The 24,642-nt window shown below is 45.4% G+C and overlaps 1 protein-coding gene and 1 long non-coding RNA gene across 3 annotated transcripts; both read right to left on the bottom strand.

Annotated features, from left to right (window-relative positions):
• Nucleotides 1-1,958: 1,958 nt before the first annotated feature.
• pdcd6 (programmed cell death 6) lies at nt 1,959-14,093 on the bottom strand. 2 transcript variants are annotated; one of them, XM_071414281.1, is made up of 6 exons: nt 13,887-14,093; nt 11,420-11,481; nt 6,305-6,349; nt 5,122-5,280; nt 4,506-4,615; nt 1,959-3,008 (listed from the first exon to the last, which is right to left on the bottom strand). In XM_071414281.1, the coding sequence occupies exons 1-6, from the start codon at nt 13,994-13,996 to the stop codon at nt 2,910-2,912; spliced, it is 585 nt and encodes a 194-aa protein (XP_071270382.1). In that variant the 5' UTR covers nt 13,997-14,093; the 3' UTR covers nt 1,959-2,909. The 2 variants fall into 2 exon arrangements, with proteins under 2 accessions (XP_071270382.1, XP_071270384.1); XM_071414283.1 differs by lacking the exon at nt 11,420-11,481 and having other exon boundaries at nt 13,887-14,068.
• A 2,058-nt stretch (nt 14,094-16,151) lies between these two features.
• On the bottom strand, nt 16,152-22,715 carry LOC139583324 (uncharacterized). The gene is made up of 2 exons (XR_011676525.1): nt 22,667-22,715; nt 16,152-16,584 (listed from the first exon to the last, which is right to left on the bottom strand). It is a non-coding gene; the product is annotated as an uncharacterized lncRNA (long non-coding RNA).
• Nucleotides 22,716-24,642: the final 1,927 nt, after the last annotated feature.

Below are 24,642 nucleotides of genomic sequence, written 5' to 3'. Positions count from 1 at the left end.
CGGGGAAAAGTACGCGGCTCTAGTTGCCATGGTAAATCAGTTAATCTGTGATCTGTGGCGGGGTCTATTTGAGTGAGCCGTGAGCGCGCACCTATCCAGGATTGGTTTCACCTGGCTTAATGAATCCGTGTCTGCTCATCCTGGCTTGGTCTTTGTGCAACCAATTAAGCCTGGACGCACATGTTTTGGCTTCATTGAGCTCAGCTGAGTCATTTATCCCGGATGTCTTAATTCTACTTTTGTGCAACAGGCCCCTGGTAAAATAAAAAAGTTTGAGCCAAAACACATTTCCACATAATACAATCATGTAGTGTTGTATAGGATTTGAAGTAGAAGACTACATGTCTGTTGTTGTTCAATATTGACTGCAATTTCATATTCCAAGTCAGGGTCAGTAAATTGAGTGCAGAACTCAACCCACATCATATCTAATATGCATGTTGTGATACATAGTGGCAGCTATTTTGAGGATGTCTAAAATATTATACTAGGCTCCTTAGTCAGCGCAATGAACAAACATGCCACTGCCCCATGTCATCTGGTCTGAAAGCAAGTATTTGCTGCCCTCTTCTGCCAGAGACATGTCATTGCATATATGAGACAGCTGTGTTGTTCAACGTAGCTACCTTTCCCTGATTCCTCTCCGGTTGAAGTGTCTCAGAAGACTTCTTGCCAAGTAACCAGCCTAGGGCAGTTGCAGCTTGACAGCTCAGATTTCTAGCTGATAAAACACGTGTCGTTCTCTGACACGCTAACGGTCCATACATTTTTATTTATTTAACTAGGCAAGTCCGTTAAGAACACATTCTTATTTTCAATGAATGCCTAGGAACAGTGGGTTAACTGCCTTATTCAGGGGCAGAACGACATTTTTACCTTGTCAGCTCGGGGATTCGATCTAGCCACCTTTTTGTTACTAGTCCAACGCTCTAACCACTAGGCTACCTGCCGCCCCAAATGTGCTTGATAAGCAAAAATTAAAACTCAAACTGCTGAGCTCACAGAAGCTAAATTCATTTAAAGTTAATGTTCCTTGTGCATATCTACAAACAAAAGATATTAAAATGGCAAACTTTCAAATGTTTACTAATAATGTGCAACACCTCGCAAGTTCCCCCAGAAACTTCGCAAACGTGGAAGGAAGGTACTGCACATAATTGGAGCATGCACTGGTGTAAGTACACCAAAGCAGACAAGAGAGGGCAAAGTTGCGCCATTTCTTGCACTGCAGTGCACATTGCTGTACAGAGGTTCATTTTCTGTAGAAAAATGAAGTGAATAACCACACGTGAATAGGCGTTATAAGTACTTTTGGCTTAACCACCTATAGAGTACAACAATACCCATAAAACCTAGCAGTCAAACAGGGAAATGGTTCCAATTGTTGCTCCACCATTCATTTCTCCCATAGGGGATTTTAGAAGCACTTAAAATAAGGGCTTTGTTTCATGTAGGCTTACCCTGGTGTGATGTTTTGATAACCTTCTAAATCTCTCTCGGACATGGTGACTTTTATCAATATATTCATCTGGATTTTCCCCCAACAAATGAAATGCTAATTAGCTGCTAATGTGGCTATCATAAAGAACTACAAATGTATTTTTTTGTTTTTTATTTAACTAGCCAAATCAGTTAAGAACAAATCATTTTTTACAATGACTGCCTACCCCGGCCAAACCCTAACCCGGATGATGCTGAGCCAATTGTGCGCCGCCCTATGGGACTCCCAATCACAGCCGGATGTGATTCAACCTGGATGCCTCTTGCACTGAGATGCAGTGCCTTAGACCGCTGCACCACTCGGGAGCCCATGATGATGCCATGACGATCTGGACGAGACTGCCGAATCTAGGCAAAGGTAAGAATCTGTGGATTAACTATCTAATGTTAGCTAAATGTACCAGTTTCTTAAAATCCCCTATGGGGAAAAATGAATGGTGGAAAAACGATTGGAACCATTTCCCTGTTTCACCATTAGGTTTTATGGCTATTACAACACTGTGGCGCTCTACTCCTCTCAGACTAAATCTACCTCTTCACAAATCTTTCAAAGATTTGTACCATACGATAAATCATGACAATTTTATCTATGCATCTTATAATATGCCGTTTAGAACAGGCTTTCATCCAAAGAAACTTAGTCATGCATATATTTAACATATTGTATAGGTGGTCCCGGGAATCAAACTCACATCCTGGCGTTGCAAGCACCACGCTCTGCTAACCCGAGCTACAGAGGACTATATTGACCATCTTCCGTCAATAATTGTATACAGTAATAAGTTATACTGTTTTTGTCCACCACACATTCAATTCAGAGCTCACAACTTTTTTCAGGTTTCTTTTTTAACAAAAGATGTTAATCTTGCATTTATACAGTTTAAGGCATCATGTACACACAAAAAAGCGATACAAAAGCATACGCTTATTTTACCTAAAATCCTAATAGGCTAACTTTTTTTTAAATGGATTTGCTGGTTAAAAATAAGACTATAGAAATATGGCGTTAGCTGGCATGTCAGTGAATCTAAAAGCAGGCTTTGTGCCCCACCATAACCTGCTGTCACAGTGTTTGTAAACATGGCTTCAGCAAAATAGATCTGAGATAGAGGGCATGCTTTGAACATTGGCAGGATTCCCCCGGAAGCATGCAGTTATTTGTCCTAAATGATATGTACAATGCAGGTTTACCTTAACACAGATATTCAGGCCTTTAACGATTATCAAGATAAGATTCAGATATTAAACAAACATTATGAACAATGACAGACAGTACGTAATGTTGTTATATCCTAACCCAGAGTCCCAGTCCACTTGTGTTTTGGTCATCTTTATCCAGGAAGACATGTTGTGGAGGTGGGAAGGATTTGGCTTTGGCACAATTGTGTCCAGTTGTGCTCTTGGCTTTACTATACAACGTTGAAAACCATGGATAGATACTGTTCATAGGAAACCTGGATCCAGCCGTCTTGGTCCGTGTCGTACCTCCTGAACACATCGGTCAACCTCTGAAAGTGACAAATGAAAAAGAATAATAAAAAAAATAGTAATTTAAGATAATATTACAGTGGATCTAGAGAGCCGTAGATCTTGACTTTTAACATACTAGCGAGTACAGATGCCATTTCTGTTAATAAACCTTTCCCAGACAGATTAAGCTGAGTCCAGAACTAAAAAAACATTCAAAATGGAGATTATCCATTGAAAGAGTTTAGTCCAGGACTAGGCTTAATCTGTGTCTGGGAAACCAGCCAAAAACATCTTATTTTCATTTACAGACAACAGTATGGCCAGGAAAAACCACTGACCAAGGTTAGAAATCTAATTTGAAAAGAGTCTCGAAAATGTCATGTACATAAATGAACAGATGCCATGTTGAACCAACCCAAAGTCCAATCTCAATATGGGCTGTATATACTGGGCTGACAAAACAATGTAGACTACACACCCAGTGGTACATTCTGAAGCGCTAAACCTCCAGCGGAGCACTAAACCCCCAGCGGAGCGCTAAACCCCCAGCGGAGCGCTAAACCCCCAGCGGAGCGCTAAACCCCCAGCGGAGCGCTAAACCCCCAGCGGAGCGCTAAACCTCCAGCGGAGCGCTAAACCTCCAGCGGAGCGCTAAACCCCCAGCGGAGCGCTAAACCCCCAGCGGAGCGCTAAACCTCCAGCGGAGCGCTAAACCTCCAGCGGAGCGCTAAACCCCTAGCGGAGCGCTAAACCTCCAGCGGAGCGCTAAACCCCCAGCGGAGCGCTAAACCTCCAGCGGAGCGCTAAACCTCCAGCGGAGCGCTAAACCCCCAGCGGGGTTAAACCCCCAGCGGAGCGCTAAACCCCCAGCGGAGGGTTAAACCCCCAGCGGAGGGCTAAACCCCCAGCGGAGCGCTAAACCCCCAGCGGAGCGCTAAACCCCCAGCGGAGCGCTAAACCTCCAGCGGAGCGCTAAACCCCCAGCGGAGCGCTAAACCCCCAGCGGAGCGCTAAACCCCCAGCGGAGCGCTAAACCCCCAGCGGAGCGCTAAACCCCCAGCGGAGCGCTAAACCTCCAGCGGAGCGCTAAACCCCCAGCGGAGCGCTACACAACCAGCGGTCCATTCCAGGGCGCTACACAACCAGCGGTCCATTCCAGGGCGCTACACAACCAGCGGTCCATTCCAGGGCGCTACACAACCAGCGGTCCATTCCAGGGCGCTACACAACCAGCGGTCCATTCCAGGGCGCTACACAACCAGCGGTCCATTCCAGGGCGCTACACAACCAGCGGTCCATTCCGGACTGCTAAACCCCCAGCGGTACATTCTACAGGGCGCTACGCAACCAGTGGTACATTCCGGGGCGATACACAACCAGCGGTACATTCCAGACTGCTAAAACCCCAGCGGTCCATTCTACGGGGTGCTACACAACCAGCGGTCCATTCTACGGGGCGCTACACAACCAGCGGTACATTCTACAGCGCTACACAACCTGTGGTATGTGCACAGTAAGCCCATTAAAACGGTTACCTGTAGAACAATACAACACTGGATGAAGTCATCGAAGGCCACTTGTCCCTTCCTCTGCCGATCAAACTTCTCTATGAGAGTGTTGTAGAACTGGTCTGAGAGACGATACCCTGGGGAGGAGGACAGAACAGTCAACATCACAGAAACACATCCTTGTTCAACAACCCTTACCCAATGTGTAACATCCATAGGGCTTTATCCTGCTCATTTCACAGAGCACTACTTCATTTTAATAATACAAGGACAAAAGAATAACAATGCATGTCTAATATCTACACCACAGGAGGTTGGTGGCATCTTAATTAGGGAGGACAGGCTTGTGGTAATGGCTGGAGCGGAATCAGTGGGATGATATCAAATACATGAAACTCATGGTTTCCATGTGATGATACCCTTCTATTCTCTCCGTTCCAGACATTTTTATGAGCCGTTCTCCCCTCAGCAGGCCGCCACTGATCTACACAACTATTTTGGCACATACAGTAGCTTTATCCAGACTCATGCATGTTGACCTTACGGAAGGGCATTAGAATATCGGGGCTGACCTTGTGAACCACATACATGCAGCGGTAGGCCCTCCATCAGTATGGTCAAATAGGGAAAGCATACTGCTCACCGAATCCAGTCAGTGCCTGCTTCAGCTCGTTCTTGTCGATGAAGCCTGAGTTGTCTCTGTCGTAGGTGCGGAAGATGTTCTGCCAGTCCGTGATGTACTTCCACACGCCCGCAAACTCATTGAAGTTCACCCCTCCTTTGTTCTCCCTGTCAAACATGGCTGTGAGAGGGAAGCCAATAGAGGAGACATGAGTGACAGCAAGTAGGGGTCAGTACAGTGCAACGTTATAAAATAACATTCTGATAGAAATGCACTTTGTAGAATAGTTTTTTTTCTGTCTTATAGAATCAGGCACCATGTCATCTTTATTCATTACATTTCTATCTAAAACATCCTGAATAGGTCTAGACCCCTGAGAACTACAACTAAAAAAGAGCAGCTGGGAAGTGTAGTTCAATGCTGGAACACTAACACAATGGACTAAGGTTTCGCATGATGTATTATGACACAGAGTTATAGAAATCTTGCCTGTTTGAACTCTCCCCTGCGGTTTAATCCAATTACATCCTAACAAAGAGCTTCATCACATGGAAGGTCTGGGGTGGCCATTTGAATACAACAGATTTACACAGTAGGCTCCAGTACAGTGGGAGATTGTGAGCTTTAAAATAACTTAATAGAAAACTAGTTGTATTTTCTTAGTACATATAAAATTCACATTCCGCTACACTTCTCAGACTCCAGAATGATCCAGTTGGTGAAGGTGTAATCAAGTTTGTTAACCAATCAAAACGGTCAGTGGGTGATTATAGACGGATATGCCTTTTGAGACAAACAAACACCTCCTGTTTGTGGGAAGGAAATACTCCCTTTTGCTGATGGTTGCATGCACAGGAGGTTGGTGGCACCTTAATTGGGGAGGATGGGCTCGTGGTAATGGCTGGAGCAGAATGGTATCAAAGACAAACACATGGTTTCCATGGTTTCCATGTATTTGATGCCATTCCATTCACTCCGTTCCCGCCCTTATTATGAGCCGTTCTCCCCCCAGCAGCCTCCACTGGCTGCATGCGTCCAATTAACTGGGGAGCTGGGTTGAAATATGTCACTGCACATAAACGTTAAGGTTTGTTGGTTGCTATGGGCAAAACATATCAACAATGCTAGTCCAACAGGACAATATAGGCTTGTCGTTGTGCAAGTTTGTTTGTGTGTCAAGGGTCAATGAGAGACAACTACTCACATATGATTGATCGGACCGTCACTGGGTTGAACGGTGTCCATGTACCTAGAGAGAGAAGATAAGATAGGTGAAACAAATGAGGACATTCGGCCACTAAGAGTTAAATCGTACAGGATGACTGCCAGGTTAATAGCTTTGGACTTCAATCAACCAGGCCATTCATAACAGAACAACCAGAAGAGGGAATTAGGCCAAGAGTTAGTAGTGGAGAACTCTGGTGGCTTATTAAGCAACCGTTATGTTCTTATCTTGGGTATGCTTTGGGTAACAGCAGAACTGCTACCCCGGAGAAAGAGCTGGAGATTTATCAGGGTTCCCTAAAGCTTGCTGCCTCACCCTCACTGCTCAGAGAGAGAGAGAGAGAGAGGAAAGATCATCCCAGGTCCTCACCAGGATTTAGACAAGCCAAAGAGTTCACAGCTTTTAAATAGTTTAAAGAGAGAGAAAGCTTTGCAGTGAAGTAAACTGAACAGCTTCTCATTAAGCCTTTCCTCTGCAACGACAAGGACCAGTCGGGTAATACAGCTGGTCTGGATCAGGGACCAGTCTGGTAATACAGCTGGACTGGGTCTGGATCAGGGACCAGTCTGGTAATACAGCTGGACTGGGTCTGGATCAGGGACCAGTCTGGTAATACAGCTGGACTGGGGCTGGATCAGGGACCAGTCTGGTAATACAGCTGGACTGGGTCTGGATCAGGGACCAGTCTGGTAATACAGCTGGACTGGGTCAGGGACCAGTCAGGTAATACAGCTGGACTGGGGCTGGATCAGGGACCAGTCAGGTAATAGAGCTGGACTGGGTCAGTGACCAGTCTGGTAATACAGCTGGACTGGGGCTGGATCAGGGACCAGTCTGGTAATACAGCTGAACTGGGTCTGGATCAGGGACCAGTCTGGTAATACAGCTGGACTGGGTCTGGATCAGGGACCAGTCTGGTAATACAGCTGGACTGGGTCTGGATCAGGGACCAGTCTGGTAATACAGCTGGACTGGGGCTGGATCAGGGACCAGTCAGGTAATAGAGCTGGACTGGGTCAGTGACCAGTCTGGTAATACAGCTGGACTGGGTCAGGGACCAGTCTGGTAATACAGCTGGATTGGGTCTGGGACCAGTCTGGTAATACAGCTGAACTGGGTCTGGATCAGGGACCAGTCTGGTAATATAGCTGGACTGGGTCTGGATCAGGGACCAGTCTGGTAATACAGCTGGATTGGGTCAGTGACCAGTCTGGTAATACAGCTGGACTGGGTCTGGGCTGGGACCAGTCTGGTAATACAGCTGGATTGGGTCTGGATCAGGGACCAGTCTGTTAATACAGCTGGACTGGGGCTGGATCAGGGACCAGTCAGGTAATAGAGCTGGACTGGGTCAGTGACCAGTCTGGTAATACAGCTGGTCTGGGCAGGGACCACTCTGGTTTTACAGCTGGGTGGGACTGGTTGGGACAGGGACTGGGTCTGGACTGGTTTTACAGCTGGCTGGGACAGGGACTGGGTCTGGATCAGGGACCAGTCTGGTAATACAGCTGGATTGGGTCTGGATCAGGGACCAGTCTGGTAATACAGCTGGACTGGGGCTGGATCAGGGACCAGTCAGGTAATAGAGCTGGACTGGGGCTGGATCAGGGACCAGTCTGGTAATACAGCTGGACTGGGTCTGGATCAGGGACCAGTCTGGTAATACAGCTGGACTGGGGCTGGATCAGGGACCAGTCAGGTAATAGAGCTGGACTGGGTCAGTGACCAGTCTGGTAATACAGCTGGTCTGGGCAGCGACCACTCTGGTTTTACAGCTGGGTGGGACTGGCTGGGACAGGGACTGGGTCTGGACTGGTTTTACAGCTGGGTGGGATGGGGACTGGGTCTGGATTGGTTTTACAGCTGGGTGGGACTGGCTGGGACAGGGACTGGGTCAGGATCAGGGACCAGTCTAGTAATACAGCTGGATTGGGTCTGGATCAGGGACCAGTCTGGTAATACAGCTGGACTGGGGCTGGATCAGGGACCAGTCTGGTAATACAGCTGGATTGGGTCTGGATCAGGGACCAGTCTGGTAAAACAGCTGGATTGGGTCTGGATCAGGGACCAGTCTGGTAAAACAGCTGGACTGGGTCAGTGACCAGTCTGGTAATGCAGCTGGACTGGGGCTGGATCAGGGACCAGTCTGGTAATACAGCTGAACTGGGTCTGGATCAGGGACCAGTCTGGTAATACAGCTGGACTGGGTCTGGATCAGGGACCAGTCTGGTAATACAGCTGGACTGGGGCTGGATCAGGGACCAGTCAGGTAATAGAGCTGGACTGGGTCAGTGACCAGTCTGGTAATACAGCTGGACTGGGTCAGGGACCAGTCTGGTAATACAGCTGGATTGGGTCTGGGACCAGTCTGGTAATACAGCTGAACTGGGTCTGGATCAGGGACCAGTCTGGTAATATAGCTGGACTGGGTCTGGATCAGGGACCAGTCTGGTAATACAGCTGGATTGGGTCAGTGACCAGTCTGGTAATACAGCTGGACTGGGTCTGGGCTGGGACCAGTCTGGTAATACAGCTGGATTGGGTCTGGATCAGGGACCAGTCTGGTAATACAGCTGGACTGGGGCTGGATCAGGGACCAGTCTGGTAATACAGCTGGATTGGGTCTGGATCAGGGACCAGTCTGGTAAAACAGCTGGATTGGGTCTGGATCAGGGACCAGTCTGGTAAAACAGCTGGACTGGGTCAGTGACCAGTCTGGTAATGCAGCTGGACTGGGTCTGGGCTGGGACCACTCTGGTTTTACAGCTGGGTGGGACTGGTTCTGGACTGGTTTTACAGCTGGGTGTGACTGGCTGGGACAGGGACTGGGTCTGGACTGGTTTTACAGCTGGGTGGGACAGGGACTGGGTCTGGACTGGTTTTACAGCTGGGTGGGACTGGCTGGGACAGGGACTGGGTCTGGACTGGTTTTACAGCTGGGTGGGACAGGGACTGTGTCTAGGTCTGGACTGGTTTTACAGCCTGTGAGACAAAGCTTCCTCTGTGCAGCACAAACACTGGGCCTTCTCACTGTGTTGGCTGGTGCTCACTCATGAAGAAGGAGCAGGGACATGGAAGAAAAAAAGAAAAAAAACAGGGTGACTGCAACACAGCTCCCCACGGGAGAGACTCGGTGAGAGAACAGCTCCCCACGGGAGAGACTCGTGAGAGAACAGCTCCCCACGGGAGAGAATCGGTGAGAGAGCTCTATAATAAACCCATCAAAAGACACTCACACATGTTTGAATTGAAACATAGTAACACTCTCACTTACTAGGAACTGCTCTAGGCAGGCTAAAAACAGCATGTGCAAGGTTGAGCTCGACCTTGAGACAGACAAATCACCCGTCACCCCTTTTCCTCTCGGACACCTAGTGGAGGCAGGGGGCTGAGCACGGAGCCACAGAAGCCAGACAATCTGCCCCTAGCCAAACATTTCATTTTAGTCATTCAGCAGATGCTCTTATCCAGAACGACTTAGTGTGCATACATTTATCCTACTCTTTCATACTGGTCCCCCGTGGGAATCGAACCCACAACCCTGGCATTGCGTGCGCCATGCTCTACCTATTGAGCCACATGGGACTTAGCCTAATTGTGCATGTTTCCTGTCAAAGCCAGACTTAATTGTTCTGTGTTATTATTCAGTCTGTTCATGGGGCGATTCAGGACGAGTCAATGCAGGAGTTAGTTATTAGTAGATGGTCTAGATTTCCTTGGCACGTAGGTAGACCTGCCATTCAAACTACACAGCACAGTGAATGCAATGCTGCCGATTTCAGTAACTACTAGAGTGGTGGGTTCCGAAACACAAAAATTTATCAAAGAACATAAATATCAGTCTGGGTGCATTTTGGCAGATGCTTGGTGCAGACAGAGCATGTGCTTGGTGCAGACAGAGCAGGTGCTAAGAGGATAGTTAAATATGAAGACCTAGCTAAAAGGCCCCGGCACCTATAAAATAATCCCTTTAATGAAAGACTGGTGATGTACGGCGGGGTGGCTATCACTTTCTCATCAGGGAGTTGCACTGAGAAGAGAAGAGGAAACAAGGGGGAAGGGGACGATGAGAGTGGGGAGAGGCGCCAAGAGAAGAGGATCGATAAGAAGAAAGGAAAGGAGGAAGATGAGCGGAAACAAGGGAAGACGAGGGGGAAGGGGATGATGAGAATTGAGGAGAGGAGTCGAAAGAGGGGAGGATCGATAAGAGAAGAGGTGAAAAGAGCAGTTTACAAGAAGAAAAGAGAACGAGGAAGAGAACAGTGAGGTTTGGGTGAGGGTCAGATTGACAGTGAGGTCTGAGTGAATATCAGAGTGACAGTGACAACACCATGGGCATGGTCAGTGAAGCGCACGGCCGAGCACGGGGCACAGCTTGCATTAAGTCAGCAGCTTGGTCACAGTCACACACAGTCTCACTGGCACAGCCTCATCATGACACAGCCCTACTAAATGAACTGGACTGACTGTGTGAACACAGCTCCTGCCTGCCTTCCACGCAGCCTAGTCATCAGTATTCTGAACCAGGGCTACTGCCAGATAACAGCTTCTTTCATCGCTCCTGAGACTATTTTTCAGTGTCCAAAAACAGTCAGAGAAGAATACCCATTCAATCCTTTTCAAAGTCCTCGATCGATTCAAAATGTTGAGTTTCAGAATAAATTGTTATTATTAACATGGTCTCAAAGTTTGCTTTGCTGGAACAAGTGCCCAAAGGTAAACACGATGTTCATTCATGTCACTGACTCAATCCTGAGCATATATTTGCCATCCAGCCTGGTGGGAAGATTAATGTCATGTTGCACTCATGGCGTTGGCTAAGCCACTCTCTGTCATATCTCGACAACAAGAGGGTGTTGAGTTGATTATCAGGTGGTAGCTGTCGTCAGACACTTCCTGCCTCATACAGGAAGTACTCTCCCTGTGTCATCAGATGAACTTTTCCCCTGATGGGTCGGCCATTTTGAGGTAAAAACAAAACATGCGTGTCCATTTCAAGTCCAGACCACCAACTTTCCTCACCTCTCAGTCCTTAACCAGGTGTTAAAATGAGAGCAGGAAGCAGTGTTGAGGTCGAGAGGAGAAAGAACGTACCGTTCGATAAGGCCTGCTGCAGCTCTGTGTCTGATATCACGGCGCTCCTGTCCTTGTCCACTCTGGGGGGAAATAAGACAGACGGTATTAACACACAGTAGAGCCCTGTTGAAAACCTACAGCCACGCTACACTGTAAGGCCCTTGTCAGAATCTCAACACTCCATTCAATGAGAGTGTGTGTGGGCTGGTCTCGGGACAGGAGGGACGACGGCTTGTGGGAGATGGTGACGAGTGTCGTTTTACAGGGACGCCCGTGCCACCATCACAGATCAGTGAAAGGTGAAACCAGAAATAACCAACAGCATACAAACAGCACGATGACACAAGTGCTATACTCCTGTGTGATGTAATAGCCAGATTGTTGGCAAGAGGGTTATTATGGTCTGTTTGTGCAGTCTTGCCAGCAATGTTTGGCATGACAACAAGCATAGGAGTTGGGTACAGTGTAGCATAAACAGATCTGGGATCAGGCTAGCTCTTATATTTTGAGTGCAATGCCAAAGAAAGGAGGCTTTTTCATTAAGGGAAAATAGATGAGATGCACGGAACGTTTTCGTTTTGAATTTACAATAAACACAAATATCGTATTCTATTGTAGAATCTCAGAACCCGGCGCCTTTCAGCACAATACCCATGCGCTATCTGTCACAGAAGTGTTGCATCACAAACTAATTAGCCTAATTTGTAAAATCGTGTTCCAATTGAACAGTATAAGAATGGTACAAGCGTTCTATTTAGACGTGAGAGACGTTTTGTGGGTTGAACATTAACAGAAATAAGAGGCTTTGCCTTCCAGTTCTGGAATAACCTTCTCCTCTGTGAAATGAAGGGCAATCATCCCATCCTGAATGACTCACATAGCAACCTCTCAAACCCAACACACCAACTAAACCGCAGTCTTTGCGTAGCAAGACGGGACAAAACCTGTTTCCATGAAGGCACGCTGTGACTTCCTACAGACTGTAAAAAGATAAAAGGTTGGTCAGAGGGGGTACCTAACATTAAACCCTTTTAGAGTAGGGTCTGTGCTGTGTCCAACTACACACTGTCTACTTCTTGTTTTTCCTCTCTCTACCTCAGGTTAACTTACCTCACTGGGTTTTACATAAAATGAGGTGAAGTGGGAGAGCATCATTATGATTCATTTTCCTGGCCTGAAGCGGAGGTTGGAACCATCTGCCCATTTGCTGAATGGTGTTCAGTACAGATCCTAAAAATGATCTGTACACAGCACAGCAGCCATTGGAATTTTAACATTTCTCAGTTTTTCCTATGAAGCGATTCAAGTTATGACAGGCCTGGCAGAGCATAGTCTTCCAATCAAATGGTTTAGCAGCTTATGTCATGCTGGCTCTCATGGTAGGGGGAAGGAGTAGCCCTTCTGAATAGGAGACCGGTTTTCAGCCGACATGACCCTAAACCATAGCTTATCGTTTTTATCGTCACATATCAGAGATGTTGACCTGGGCCTAGATCCTAGACTGATCCTTTGCTGTTCTATTCTAGGCTGTCTTTGTGGCCCACATTTTTGACATGCCAGTGTTATGGAAACTGATGATCATATAGGTGGAGAGTGGAAAAGGAACATTCTATGACACAAGCCAAACAAAATATGCTATGAAAGGACCAACTTGCTAGTGACTCATGCATTTACACTGTGACCACTCAAGTCATATGACCTAGGGAGGGAGTTCCAGCCACAGTGAGTTGCTTGGATGTGGAGTGTGTGGTGGAATACAGATAACGAGAACTAGGTCTTATCTGGCTGTTATAAATTATTCAACAAGGTGTTTCAGGTCTTGCGTGCCTCCAGCATTTTAATGTTGAGAGAAAGCAAAGCACCATGGGTCCTCTGCAGTATTACATAACGCAATACTACCACCAGGGACAAGAGCAACTTCCTATTTTTCTACTACAACCTTATGCCAAGCTCTTTCCAGTTATTACTGTATGCAAGTTGTCAAGCCCGCTCTCTTGTCAGTTCTTGTAAAATAAAGTTCCTTCAAAGCCATTCTCCTCGGATAACTGCCCGACACAATAGAAACCGATAGTAAATTATTCGATTATTTTAATGTGATGCCATTGCCTAAATCAACTCCAAGAAGTCCATTGAACAACATTAAGGCCTTGTATGTGTGTGTCAAGAAAATGTCATAATGTTAGAGTAAAATAGGAAGAGAGAAAAAAAACGTGCTTACTAGAGCCAAATGACAGGCATAATATATCCCATTAAAATATTATTTTTTTGTGCAAATTTTTTAAAAAGAAACTAAAACCAGTCTGTCAAATACATGTCCTCATCGAACCATGGTTGTAATATGAAAACAATAACTTTGTATGCGAACCGAACATATATTGTGCTATTATTATCTCTGCCAATTATGCGCCGTGGCAGCAGTTTTCAAAATGAAGCTCAAACCAAAGCGGAGTATTTCGATAGCCACGAAAGACGTCTTTTCCCTCACCTCTGAAATATATTCCAAAGAAAACCTTGATCCGGTCCCGGCGCTGCGTTGTTGTATTGTTGTTGTTGTTGTGGAGCTCCTCTATACGGACTACCGGAATTATATGCCATTTTAAAACCTTTATAATTTGTGCTACACTACCCTATACTCGTTTTAATCTGACACTGACGTTCGGTCGTCACATATTACCACAGCCACAAAGTCATAACTATGGCTAAACCCCGCCCATTTCTACAATTTATCTTCTTAAAATCGGATTGTAAACCTAACCTTAACCACACTACTAACATTATGCCTAACCCTAAACATAAATTAAGACCGAAAAGCACATGTTGGTTTTCATGGCATTTTACAATAGAGCCAATTTTGACTTTGTGGCTGTGGTAACTAGTGACAACCTGACATTCCTCGCGCAGAGGCGTGGCATGTAACCACTTCCCATAAAAAACGTGGACACGCCATAGAGCTCCATCCTGAGTGGGTTACTCGGAAATTACTCTACTTTAAAACGTTTTGATTGGTCTTCTGCCCGGTCCAGTGATTTACCCCGGCCAAACCCTAACCCGGACGACGCTGGGACAATTGTGAGCCGCCCTATAGGACTCCCAATCACGGAAGGTTGTGATACAGCCTGGAATTGAACCAAGGTCTGTAGTGACACCTCCTCTAGCACTGAGATGCAGTGCCTTAGACCGCTGCACCACTCGGGAGCCCTAGCCCCAGATAAAATATTTTTATCATAATAAATCACTTTTGCATGTGAAAATAAAATCCTTCTCATTAATCCACGTGTAACCTACCTCACTTTTGTTTTGAGCCAACTTCGCTGGGGCCCCTGGCTCACGCTCGGAAGGTAGCCCAGTTCCAAAACAAATGCAAACACTTTTCATGCACTAAAAACTCAAATCCCTTTAATGCATTCTCGTGTGAATTTCAAAATCCCTTTTTGCTGGAGAAGCACAAAAAGCAAAACACCATGCTGTTTTAAACTTTGACAAATCTTTTTAACACCAAAAACAAAAGTAAAGTCATCTGAAAGTAGCAACATAATTAAACGTTTAAGATTTAAATGATTTCCAATATGATAAATATGATTTTCACTTCTAAGAACTAAAACAGCTGTTTAGATCCAAAATGCTGTTGACCTGTATTTGCTTTTATGTATTTGCAATCACTCTCTGTGATTGGTCAAAAGCCTAAACGCTGTCAGTCTAAGTTTGGCGCGAATTTCGGTCATGCTCAATGCTGCTCTCTGTGGAGAATCTGAAGCTAGCAGCTGACAATGACCCTTTTCTTGATCTAGCTAGCTAATCAAGATCTGTTTACCTTATACGCAAGTTCTAGACACCAAACTAAGAAAGAAAATTCTGCAAGAATTGAGGAAATATGTTTTACTATTGTAATAAATATCATTTATTATAACACAAGCATATTTGCTAATACATTGTTATAACTAACTTCTTTCCAAACAGGGTTTCTCACAAACTCATAGCAGATACGGAGACCCACACACACCCAGAGACAGATGGCTGACACAGGCCTTTTCATAAAGACTGATAAGAAAAGGGGTGCCTGGTACTGCATATCACGAGAAACTGAGACACACACATACCCAAGGACAGAGGGCTGACGTAAACCTTTCATAAACACAGATAAGACAGGAACATTTACGCACACACAAAAACTCCTCTTCAGTATGAACATTTTACAGAGACACACAGAAATGTCAAAATAGGAACATCTACGCACACACCTAATCTCCTGTTTTAGCTGAACATTTCTGAAGACAAAGAACTCTACTCAGAGCCAATGGGACAGTGATACTGGCCTGAAGGAGACCTCGCCCAACTCATCAGAACCAACCAGAGGACCAGAACTTCCAGACTCAACCTACTTTCTGTACTGTATAAAATGTATATGCACTCTGTTATCTGGGCTTCTTTCAGAGAGTTCCATTTGAGCTTGATGAAAGGGTCCGTGCACGCTATTTCAGATATTTTTACCTCTGAATAAATTGCTTTTAATTAAACCTAATCCACCCTGTCCAGAGTCTCTACTTCGTCTCAGTTCTCCAGTAAACTTGTTTTATCAACACTATCCAAACAGTCTTCAGAGGCACACCAGCTCCTTTTCCACTATTTGGAGAGTCGTGGGCTAGCTTAGCTAGGCTAACATTCTCTTTGGCAGAGTTTAATATTTTGTATCTTGTCAATCTCAGTCAATGTAATGTGTGTATTGGTCATCATCATCATCCGAGGCCTTCAATTTAGACAAATTCTGGTATTTATTATCATGCTTTTTGACAGCAACCAAAGGGATCAGGATAACATGCAGAGAGCTTCTGAGGGGCAACGTTGGGCAGACATGGTGACAACAACCCTTCCTCTCTCATTTCTATGTCTGAGAGACAGAGGGGAATATGTTATGCTAACCAACCTATATGGTCCCTAAACTTCGAGACGAAACATGGATAGCTAGCTAAGTTAGATGTATTGTGTCATGGCTCTGATCATAGCTAGTTGTTGTGTATGTGTGTGTGTGTGTGTGTATCTTTTGCAGTGAGGACATCATGGACTACGTGACGGTCCAGGTGGCTCAGTCCTGCCCTGGTCTCCCCCGGCCTCGCTTCTCCCTCTATCTGTCTTCCCAGCTGCAGTACGGGGTGGGCATCGTCTACCACCGCCAGTGTAGCTTCCTTCTGGATGAGAAAGAGAGGAGAGAGAGGAAAGGGTCATTTCAGACACTTCATTTCAGACACTAGATACAATGAATGGCATTCAGACTAACACCATGTAAAGAGATGCTTGTAGATAAAGGTCGTAATTCGGGTTGCAAAATTCCAGTAACTTTCCCAAAATTACCAATTTTTCCAGGATTTCTGAAAAACCTGGAAACTTTGCAACCCTAGCCGTAATTAAGAGACACAATATATCAGGTATAATGTGAAGACAGGCCACAGGAACAATGGACACTGAACTGAAATAAACATAGCCAAAGCCATAACAGATACTCTCCATCCACACACACTCATTGATACAACCTGAGACAATACACCATACAACCAACCGCATTGTAGTTAGAGGTCTATATGAATGATTATGCTCAGACATGTACTCGCTTATCATAACAGGCAGCTTGATAGTCTGATAGGATGATTTATGTCTGGCTGCTTAGGAGACTAACAGATCCAGGACCAGATGTTCAGGGTCAACCGCTTGACCGGAGGAGAATGGTGCAGGAGAAGATGGCTGCCGTTTTATGGGCTCCTAACCAATTATGCTATTTTGTGTGTTTTTGTGCCATTGTTGGTAACTTATTTTGTACATAATCTTTCTGCCCCCGTCTGTTATGACCAAAAATAGCTTCTGGATATCAGAACGGCGATTACTTACCTCGAACTGTACAAAGATTTTTTCTTTAGCGAGTCGGGCGCAAAGGATTTACTCCAGATACCCGACCAGGCCCAAATCCTTGTCATTCCCATTAAAAGAAGACGCCGATACAGGTGACGCAGGTCCGGGTGCCTTGTGAGAATTTCTCGGCCAGTGGGTAACCTGCCTCTACCATCCATCCTATTGGCCAACGTGCAATCATTGGAGAATAAACTGGATGAGGTCCGCTCAAGACGATCCTACCAATGGGACATTAAAAACTGTAATATCTTGTGTTTCACTGAGTCGTGACTGAACGACGACATGGATAATGTACAGTTGGCTGGGTTTTCTGTGTATCGACAAGACAGAACAGCTGCCTCCGGTAAGACAAGGGATGGCGGTCTGTGTCTGTTTGTCAATAACAGCTGGTGCGCAAAATCTAATATTAAAGAAGACTCAAGGTTTTGCTCTACTGAAGTAGATTATCTCAAGCTGTAGACCACACTATTTACCAAGAGAGTTTTCATCTATATTTTTCATAGCTGTCTATTTACCACCACAAACCGATGCTGGCACTAAGACCGTACTCAACGAGCTGTATAAAGCCATAAGCAAACAAGAAAATGCTCATCCAGAGGCGGCACTCCTAGTGGCCGGGGACTTTAATGCAGGGAAACTTAAATCCATTTTACCTCATTTCTACCAGCATGTTACATGTGCAACAAGAGGAGAAAAAAACTCTAGACCACCTTTACTCCACACACAGAGATACGTACAAAGCTCTCCCTCGCCCTCCATTTGGCAAATCTGACCATAATTATATTCTCCTGATTCCTGCTTACAAGCAAAAACTAAAGCAGGAAGTACCAGTGACTCAATCAATACAGAAGTGGTCAGATGACACAGATGCTAAGCTACAGGGCTGTTTTACTAGCACAGACTGGAATATGTTCCGGGACTCATCCAATGGCATTGAGGAGTATACCACATCAGTCACCGGCTTCATCAATAAGTGCATCGATAATGTTGTCCCCACAGTAACCGTACGTACATACCCCACCCAGAAGCCATGGGTTACAGGCAACATCCGCACTGAGCTAAAGGGTAGATCTGCCGCTTTCAAGGAGCGGGACTCTAACCCGGACGCTTATTAGAAATCCCGCTATGCCCTCAGACGAACCATCAAACAGGCAAAGCGTAAATACAGGACTAAGATTGAATCCTACTACACCGGCTCCGATGCTCTTCGGATGTGGCAAGGCTTGTAAACTATTACGGACTACAAAGGGAAGCCCAGCCACGAGCTGGCCAGTTACACAAGCCTACCAGACGAGCGAAATTACTTATATGCACGCTTCGAGGCAAGAAACACTGAAGCATCATACTGCCCCAACAGATCCACAGATGACGCAATCTCAATCGCACTCGACACTGCCCTTTCCCACCTGGACAGAAGGAACACCTACGTGAGAATGCTGTTCATTGACTACAGCTCAGCGTTCAACACCATAGTGCTCTCAAAGCTCATCACTAAGCTAAGGACCCTGGGACTAAACACCTCCCTCTGCAACTGGATTCTGGACTTCCTGACGGGCCGCCCCCAGGTGGTAAGGATAGGCAACAACACATCTGCCATGCTGATCCTCAACACGGGGGCCCTCAGGGGTGCGTGTTTAGTCCCCTCCTGTACTCCCTGTTCACCTACGACTGCGTGGCCTAGCACGACTCCAATAGCATCTTTAAGTTTTCCGACGACAAAACGGTGGTAGGCCTGATCACCGACATAGATGAGACAACCTATAGGGAGGAGGTCAGAGACCTGGAAGTGTGGTGCCAGGACAACAACCTCTCCCTCAACGCGATCAAGACAAAGGAGATGATCGTGGACTACAGGAAATGGAGGGCCGAGCACACCCCCATTCTCATCGACGGGGCTGTAGTGGAGCAGGTTGAGAGCTTCAAGTTCCTTGGTGTTCACATCACCAACAAACTATCATGGTCCAAACTAGGGTTGGAAACTTTCCGGGAAATTTCCGGAAATTTTCTGGAAATTTTCCATGGGAAGTTAAGCCTGCTTAAATTCATCAAAAAAGTTAGCTAATAACAGTGAACCTTTTTTTGTGGGATACACATAAGGCAATTCTAGGTCTTGTGGCATATTTTGGTTAAACTATCCCCAATTCAATGGAATTGCAACCCTCTGCATGCACAGTGCATTCGTCCATCACATGTACAGCTGATTCTCAAGATCTTGCACACTACTGAGATGCTATTGAGCCCACACTACTACACTTTCTGAGCCAAGGACTACATGCTTTCTGATAAGTTTTGATTACAATACTGGGTGGGGTGAATATATTTTATATGACATACATAATTTTTTTGTTAACTAGTAAATAGTAGCCTACATCAGTGTGTTTAAATCATTTCTAACTTGTTAACAATTTCTTCTAGTAAGTTTTTGCTACCATGTGGGTTTTAGCTTGCTTGAGCCTGCTAACTGAAGAGTGTTAATTCACCTGTTTCCATACGTTTAATTTTAAAACATTTATATTACAAGGAGTTGTTTAATCTAACTGCTTAACTATTTATCTGTACATGGAATTGTATATATATTTTTTAAACTAATTTTGCCACTGACACTATCTGATGTGTGGAGACATTTCACTGCAGCTAATGTAGAAGGAAAAGCTGTGTACATTTGCAAATACTGTGACAAATCATATGTGAAGAATGCAACAAAGATGCAGAATCATCTGGCCAAGTGCATAAGGTTCCCTCAGCGCTCATCATGTTTACAGTCTCCTGGAGGGGAAGGAGTCGCTCCAAGAAATGGCCATATCACAGTCTGCCGATATGGACAGCCCCATCAAGAGGACCCTCCTGGATGATGTATTTTGGGAGAGAGTGGTAAGCAACCTGAAACTCCTGAAACCTATAGCAGTAGCCATTGCACGGATTGAGGGAGACAATGCCATCCTGTCTGATGAAGAAATCTGTACTGCCCTGCCCACTTCACTGTTGCTCCAAGCAGAGGAAACTGCAGTACTGAAATACATAAAAATGCGTGAAGACTTCTGCCTGAAGCCCAAACACGCAGCAGTGTACATGTTGGACCCCAAGTATGCTGGCAAGAGCATCCTGTCTGGTGCAGAGATCAACAAGGCCTATGGTGTCATCACTACCGTGTCTCACCACCTTGGCCTGGATGAGGGCAAGGTTCTTGGCAGTCTGGCGAAGTACACTTACAAGCAAGGGCTTTGGGATGGAGATGCAATATGGCAGACTTGCCAACATATCTCATCAGCCACCTGGTGGAAGGGACTTTGTGGATCTGAGGCTCTTTCCCCTGTTGCCTCCATCATCCTCCAAATCCCACCAACATCAGCCACCTTAGAGCACAACTGGTCCTTGTTTTGGAACATACACACCAAAGCACTCAACAAGCTGACCAATACAATGGTTGAAAAATTGGTGGCCATCTGGGCAAATTTTAGGCTTTTTGAGCCTTACAATGAGCCATCCTCAACAAGGTTGGAAAGTGACTGTGAAGATGAGGCCTCAGAGTCTGATGTTCAAGAGGTGGACATTGATGAGGTCCAGAGAGAAGACATGAAAGCCTAAGAGGAAGACAACCAAAGCTTTAGTTTATAAACTATAATTTTACAGATGTATGTTGAAAACGTTTTTGGGAGATACGATGGATCATTGGGGATCATTCAATATTATAAACTTTAGTTTATAAACTATAATTTTACAGATGTATGTTGAAAACGTTTTTGGGAGATACGATGGATCATTGGGGATCATACAATATTCCCTTTTGTTGTTCAGTGAAATCATCCCACGTGAAGAGTCAACTCATTTAATTAAAGTTCAATTCGTAACTACATTATTTAAAAAAAATTCTATTGGAAGGATTTGATAATTTGCAATTATGTCTACTTATGATAAGGTAAAAGGTTTATGTTTCTGTCTCCATATGATATGGTAAATATATCCAATGCAAAAAACATCTACATTTAAATGGTATTAATATTAATTTGCATATATTTCCGTTAATTCCCATATAGTCCCGTTAATTCCCACGGGAAGTTTCCACCTCTGAATATTCCCCAAAATGTGCAACCCTAGTCTAAACACACCAAGACAGTCGTGAAGAGGGCACGACAACGCTTATTCCCCCTCAAGAGAATGAAAAGATTTGGCATAGTTTTTCAGATCCTCAAAAAGTTATACAGCTGCACCAATGAGAGCTTCCTAACTGGTTGCTTCACCGCCTGGTATGGCAATTGCTCGGTCTCCGACCGCAAGGTGCTACAGGGGGTAATGCGTACGGCCCAGTACATCACTGGGGCCAAGCTTCCTGCCATCCAGGACCTCTATACCAGGCGGTGTCAGAGGAAGGCCCTAAAAATGGCCAAACACTCCAGCCACCCTAGTCCTAGACTGTTCTCTCTGCTATCGCACGGCAAGCAGCACTGGAGCGCCAAGTCTAGGTCTAAAAGGCTTCTTAACAGCTTCTACCCCCAAGCCATAAGACTGCTGAACAGCTAATCAAATGTCTACCCAGACTATTTGCATTGACCCCCCCCCCCCTTTTTTTTAAAGCTGCTTCTACTCGCTGTTTATTATCTATTATCTATGCATAGTCACTTTACCCCTACCTACATGTACATATTACCTCGACTAACCTGTACCCCCTGTATATAGCCTCGTTATTGTTATTTTATTGTTTCTCTTATTTTATTTTTTTACTTTAGTTTATTTAGTAAATATCGTTCATAACTGTTATTTTTCTTAAAACTGCATTGTTGGTTAAGGGCTTATAAATAAGCATGTTGTATTCTGTGCATGTGACAAATTAAATTAAATTTGATTTATTGAATTTCTTTACAGAACCACAACTGTCCAATCAGGAAGATGTACAGTATATTGTATGTATTCCTTGACGTCATCGCGACCTTACCCCTCTCTTCCAGAGGAGATCCAGCAGGCCATAGAGCGCATGGCGCGCTCCACGACACATACGCATCGCCCTGGCCGAGCCTGACATGTCAGAACACACACGGTCTCCCGTATTTCCCACACACACACACAAACGTCCTCTTGAGTTGTCCGATATAACTATCAGACATATTGTATATTGGCAATGTTAATGGATTGGATTAATGTAGTGTTTTTCATTTTGAGCACGAGCTGCCCAATCCCTATAGGATTCCTCAGGCAATGTCAATAATACAAACACAGTAAAACCATTTCTACCAACCGTGTTAACACATTTTCAACGGTAATGTCACGTCAAATATTTATAACCCCCAAACAACCGCAGTTAATTCCAATGTACACATAGCACACAAAATGCCTTTTCACGACACAATTTTAACTTTACCCTCATTGAATCACCTTGTGAGTTGATAATGTGTCTCACTCTTCTGTGTGTCTCGTTCTCTTACAGCCATGGCAGCTGATATAGAGAATGACTCCAGAGTGCCCTCTAGGGACCAGTCCTAGAAACGCACCAGAGGACGTAGGTGAGACTGGGTGAGGGAACGATTTGTGTTGGAAAATCCTCAGCAAGAAATCTGCATTACTAATGCTTGCTCTTTGTCTCCCTCTCTCTCTCGTAGGTTTCAAATCCTCTCCTGATGCCATTACCCTCAAAGAGAAGGAGCATCTTGTCATCAGTGCAGTAGAGGTGACCTCACTCATTTGTTTAAACCTAGAAAGGCTATATTTCTACAGAAACCACAGTTGGGATTAGACAAACTGAGAATGTTACTCACTTTGCCTAATAAGAGACATTCAACCACGTGAACACGTACCAAGCCAACTGTGTGAAACCAAAAGGATCTTTCCTGAGCTTTCAGTCGTTCATTATTAACTTCCTCTCCGTCTCCCTCACCATCAGTTTGAAGAAGCTGGGCTTCCTTAAGCCACAGGCAAAGAGATTGACATGCTTCTGGAGCAGCAGGACCAATTCCACGATGGTGAGAGAAGAGGGAGAGTAAAGAGTTAGGACAGATAATAAAAGCTATAGAAACGGAAATAAGCCAGTAAATATAGGTTTGTGTAAACTGGTGTGTGTCCCAGACGTCTCCGAGAGAGAGGGGGAGTCAGGGAGTCAGTCCGAGAGGGGCACGGAGAAAGCACTGGAAAGCTCCTGTGGAAAGGTGTCTGTGTGTTCACGCTGTTCTGTGTTTGACTCATGAGGAACTACGAATCCAACTATCCGCATGAATTCCAAGATATTTGGGTCCTATATTTTCTTCTGACAAATGTGTGTGGGTATGTACAGTCACAGTATGTACAGACACAGTATATACAGTCACAGAACAGCCTCCCCGGACTTATCTATCTGTAACTTCCTCATCTGCTCATTTACCTCTCTCTATCCCTCTCTCCTTCCCTCTCCTTGGTAGGACTCAAGTTTTCCACTACTTCACTGAGAGCGAAGAGATTAGTGATTACTTCTAAGAAGGAAGGGAGGATACGTTACAAGTGTTGGAACAGGACAGTCTCTGTTCTCATTGCCTTGTCTGTGCCTCTTCTTCAGCCTCAGGTGTTGATAAATCTCCCTACCCAGAAACTCCTCTCTACAGCACCCCCTCGCCTGTGAGTATTATAGCTCCTCTCTACAGCACCCCCTCTGGCTGTGAGTATTATAGCTCCTCTCTACAGCACCCCCTCTGGCGGTGGGTATTATAGCTCCTCTCTACAGTGCCCCCTCTGGCTGTGAGTATTATAGCTCCTCGCTACAGTGCCCCCTCTGGCTGTGAGTATTATAGCTCCTCTCTACAGCGCCCCCTCTGGCTGTGAGTATTATAGCTCCTCTCTACAGCACCCCCTCTGGCGGTGGGTATTATAGCTCCTCTCTACAGTGCCCCCTCTGGCTGTGAGTATTATAGCTCCTCTCTACAGCACCCCCTCTGGCTGTGAGTTTTATAGCTCCTCTCTACAGTGCCCCCTCTGGCTGTGAGTATTATAGCTCCTCTCTACAGCACCCCCTCTGGCTGTGAGTATTATAGCTCCTCTGCAGATAGTAGTAATACTGTAATATGCTTTAATTCTAAACAGCTCATAGTTCTTATATCGTAGTATTGTATGTGTGCTCCACGTGGGAATCAAACCCATAACCCTAATGTTGTCAGCACCTTGCTCCACGTGGGAATCAAACCCATAACCCTGATGTTGTCAGCACCTTGCTCCACGTGGGAATCAAACCCATAACCCTGATGTTGTCAGCACCTTGCTCCACGTGGGAATCAAACCCATAACCCTGATGTTGTCAGCACCTTGCTCCACGTGGGAATCAAACCCATAACCCTGATGTTGTCAGCACCTTGCTCCACGTGGGAATCAAACCCATAACCCTAATGTTG

Source organism: Salvelinus alpinus, chromosome 8 (genome assembly GCF_045679555.1).
Source record: "Salvelinus alpinus chromosome 8, SLU_Salpinus.1, whole genome shotgun sequence".
NCBI lineage: Eukaryota > Metazoa > Chordata > Actinopteri > Salmoniformes > Salmonidae > Salvelinus > Salvelinus alpinus.
The sequence above is the reverse complement of the archived record's forward strand: the minus strand, read 5'-3'. Positions and strand labels throughout refer to the sequence as shown.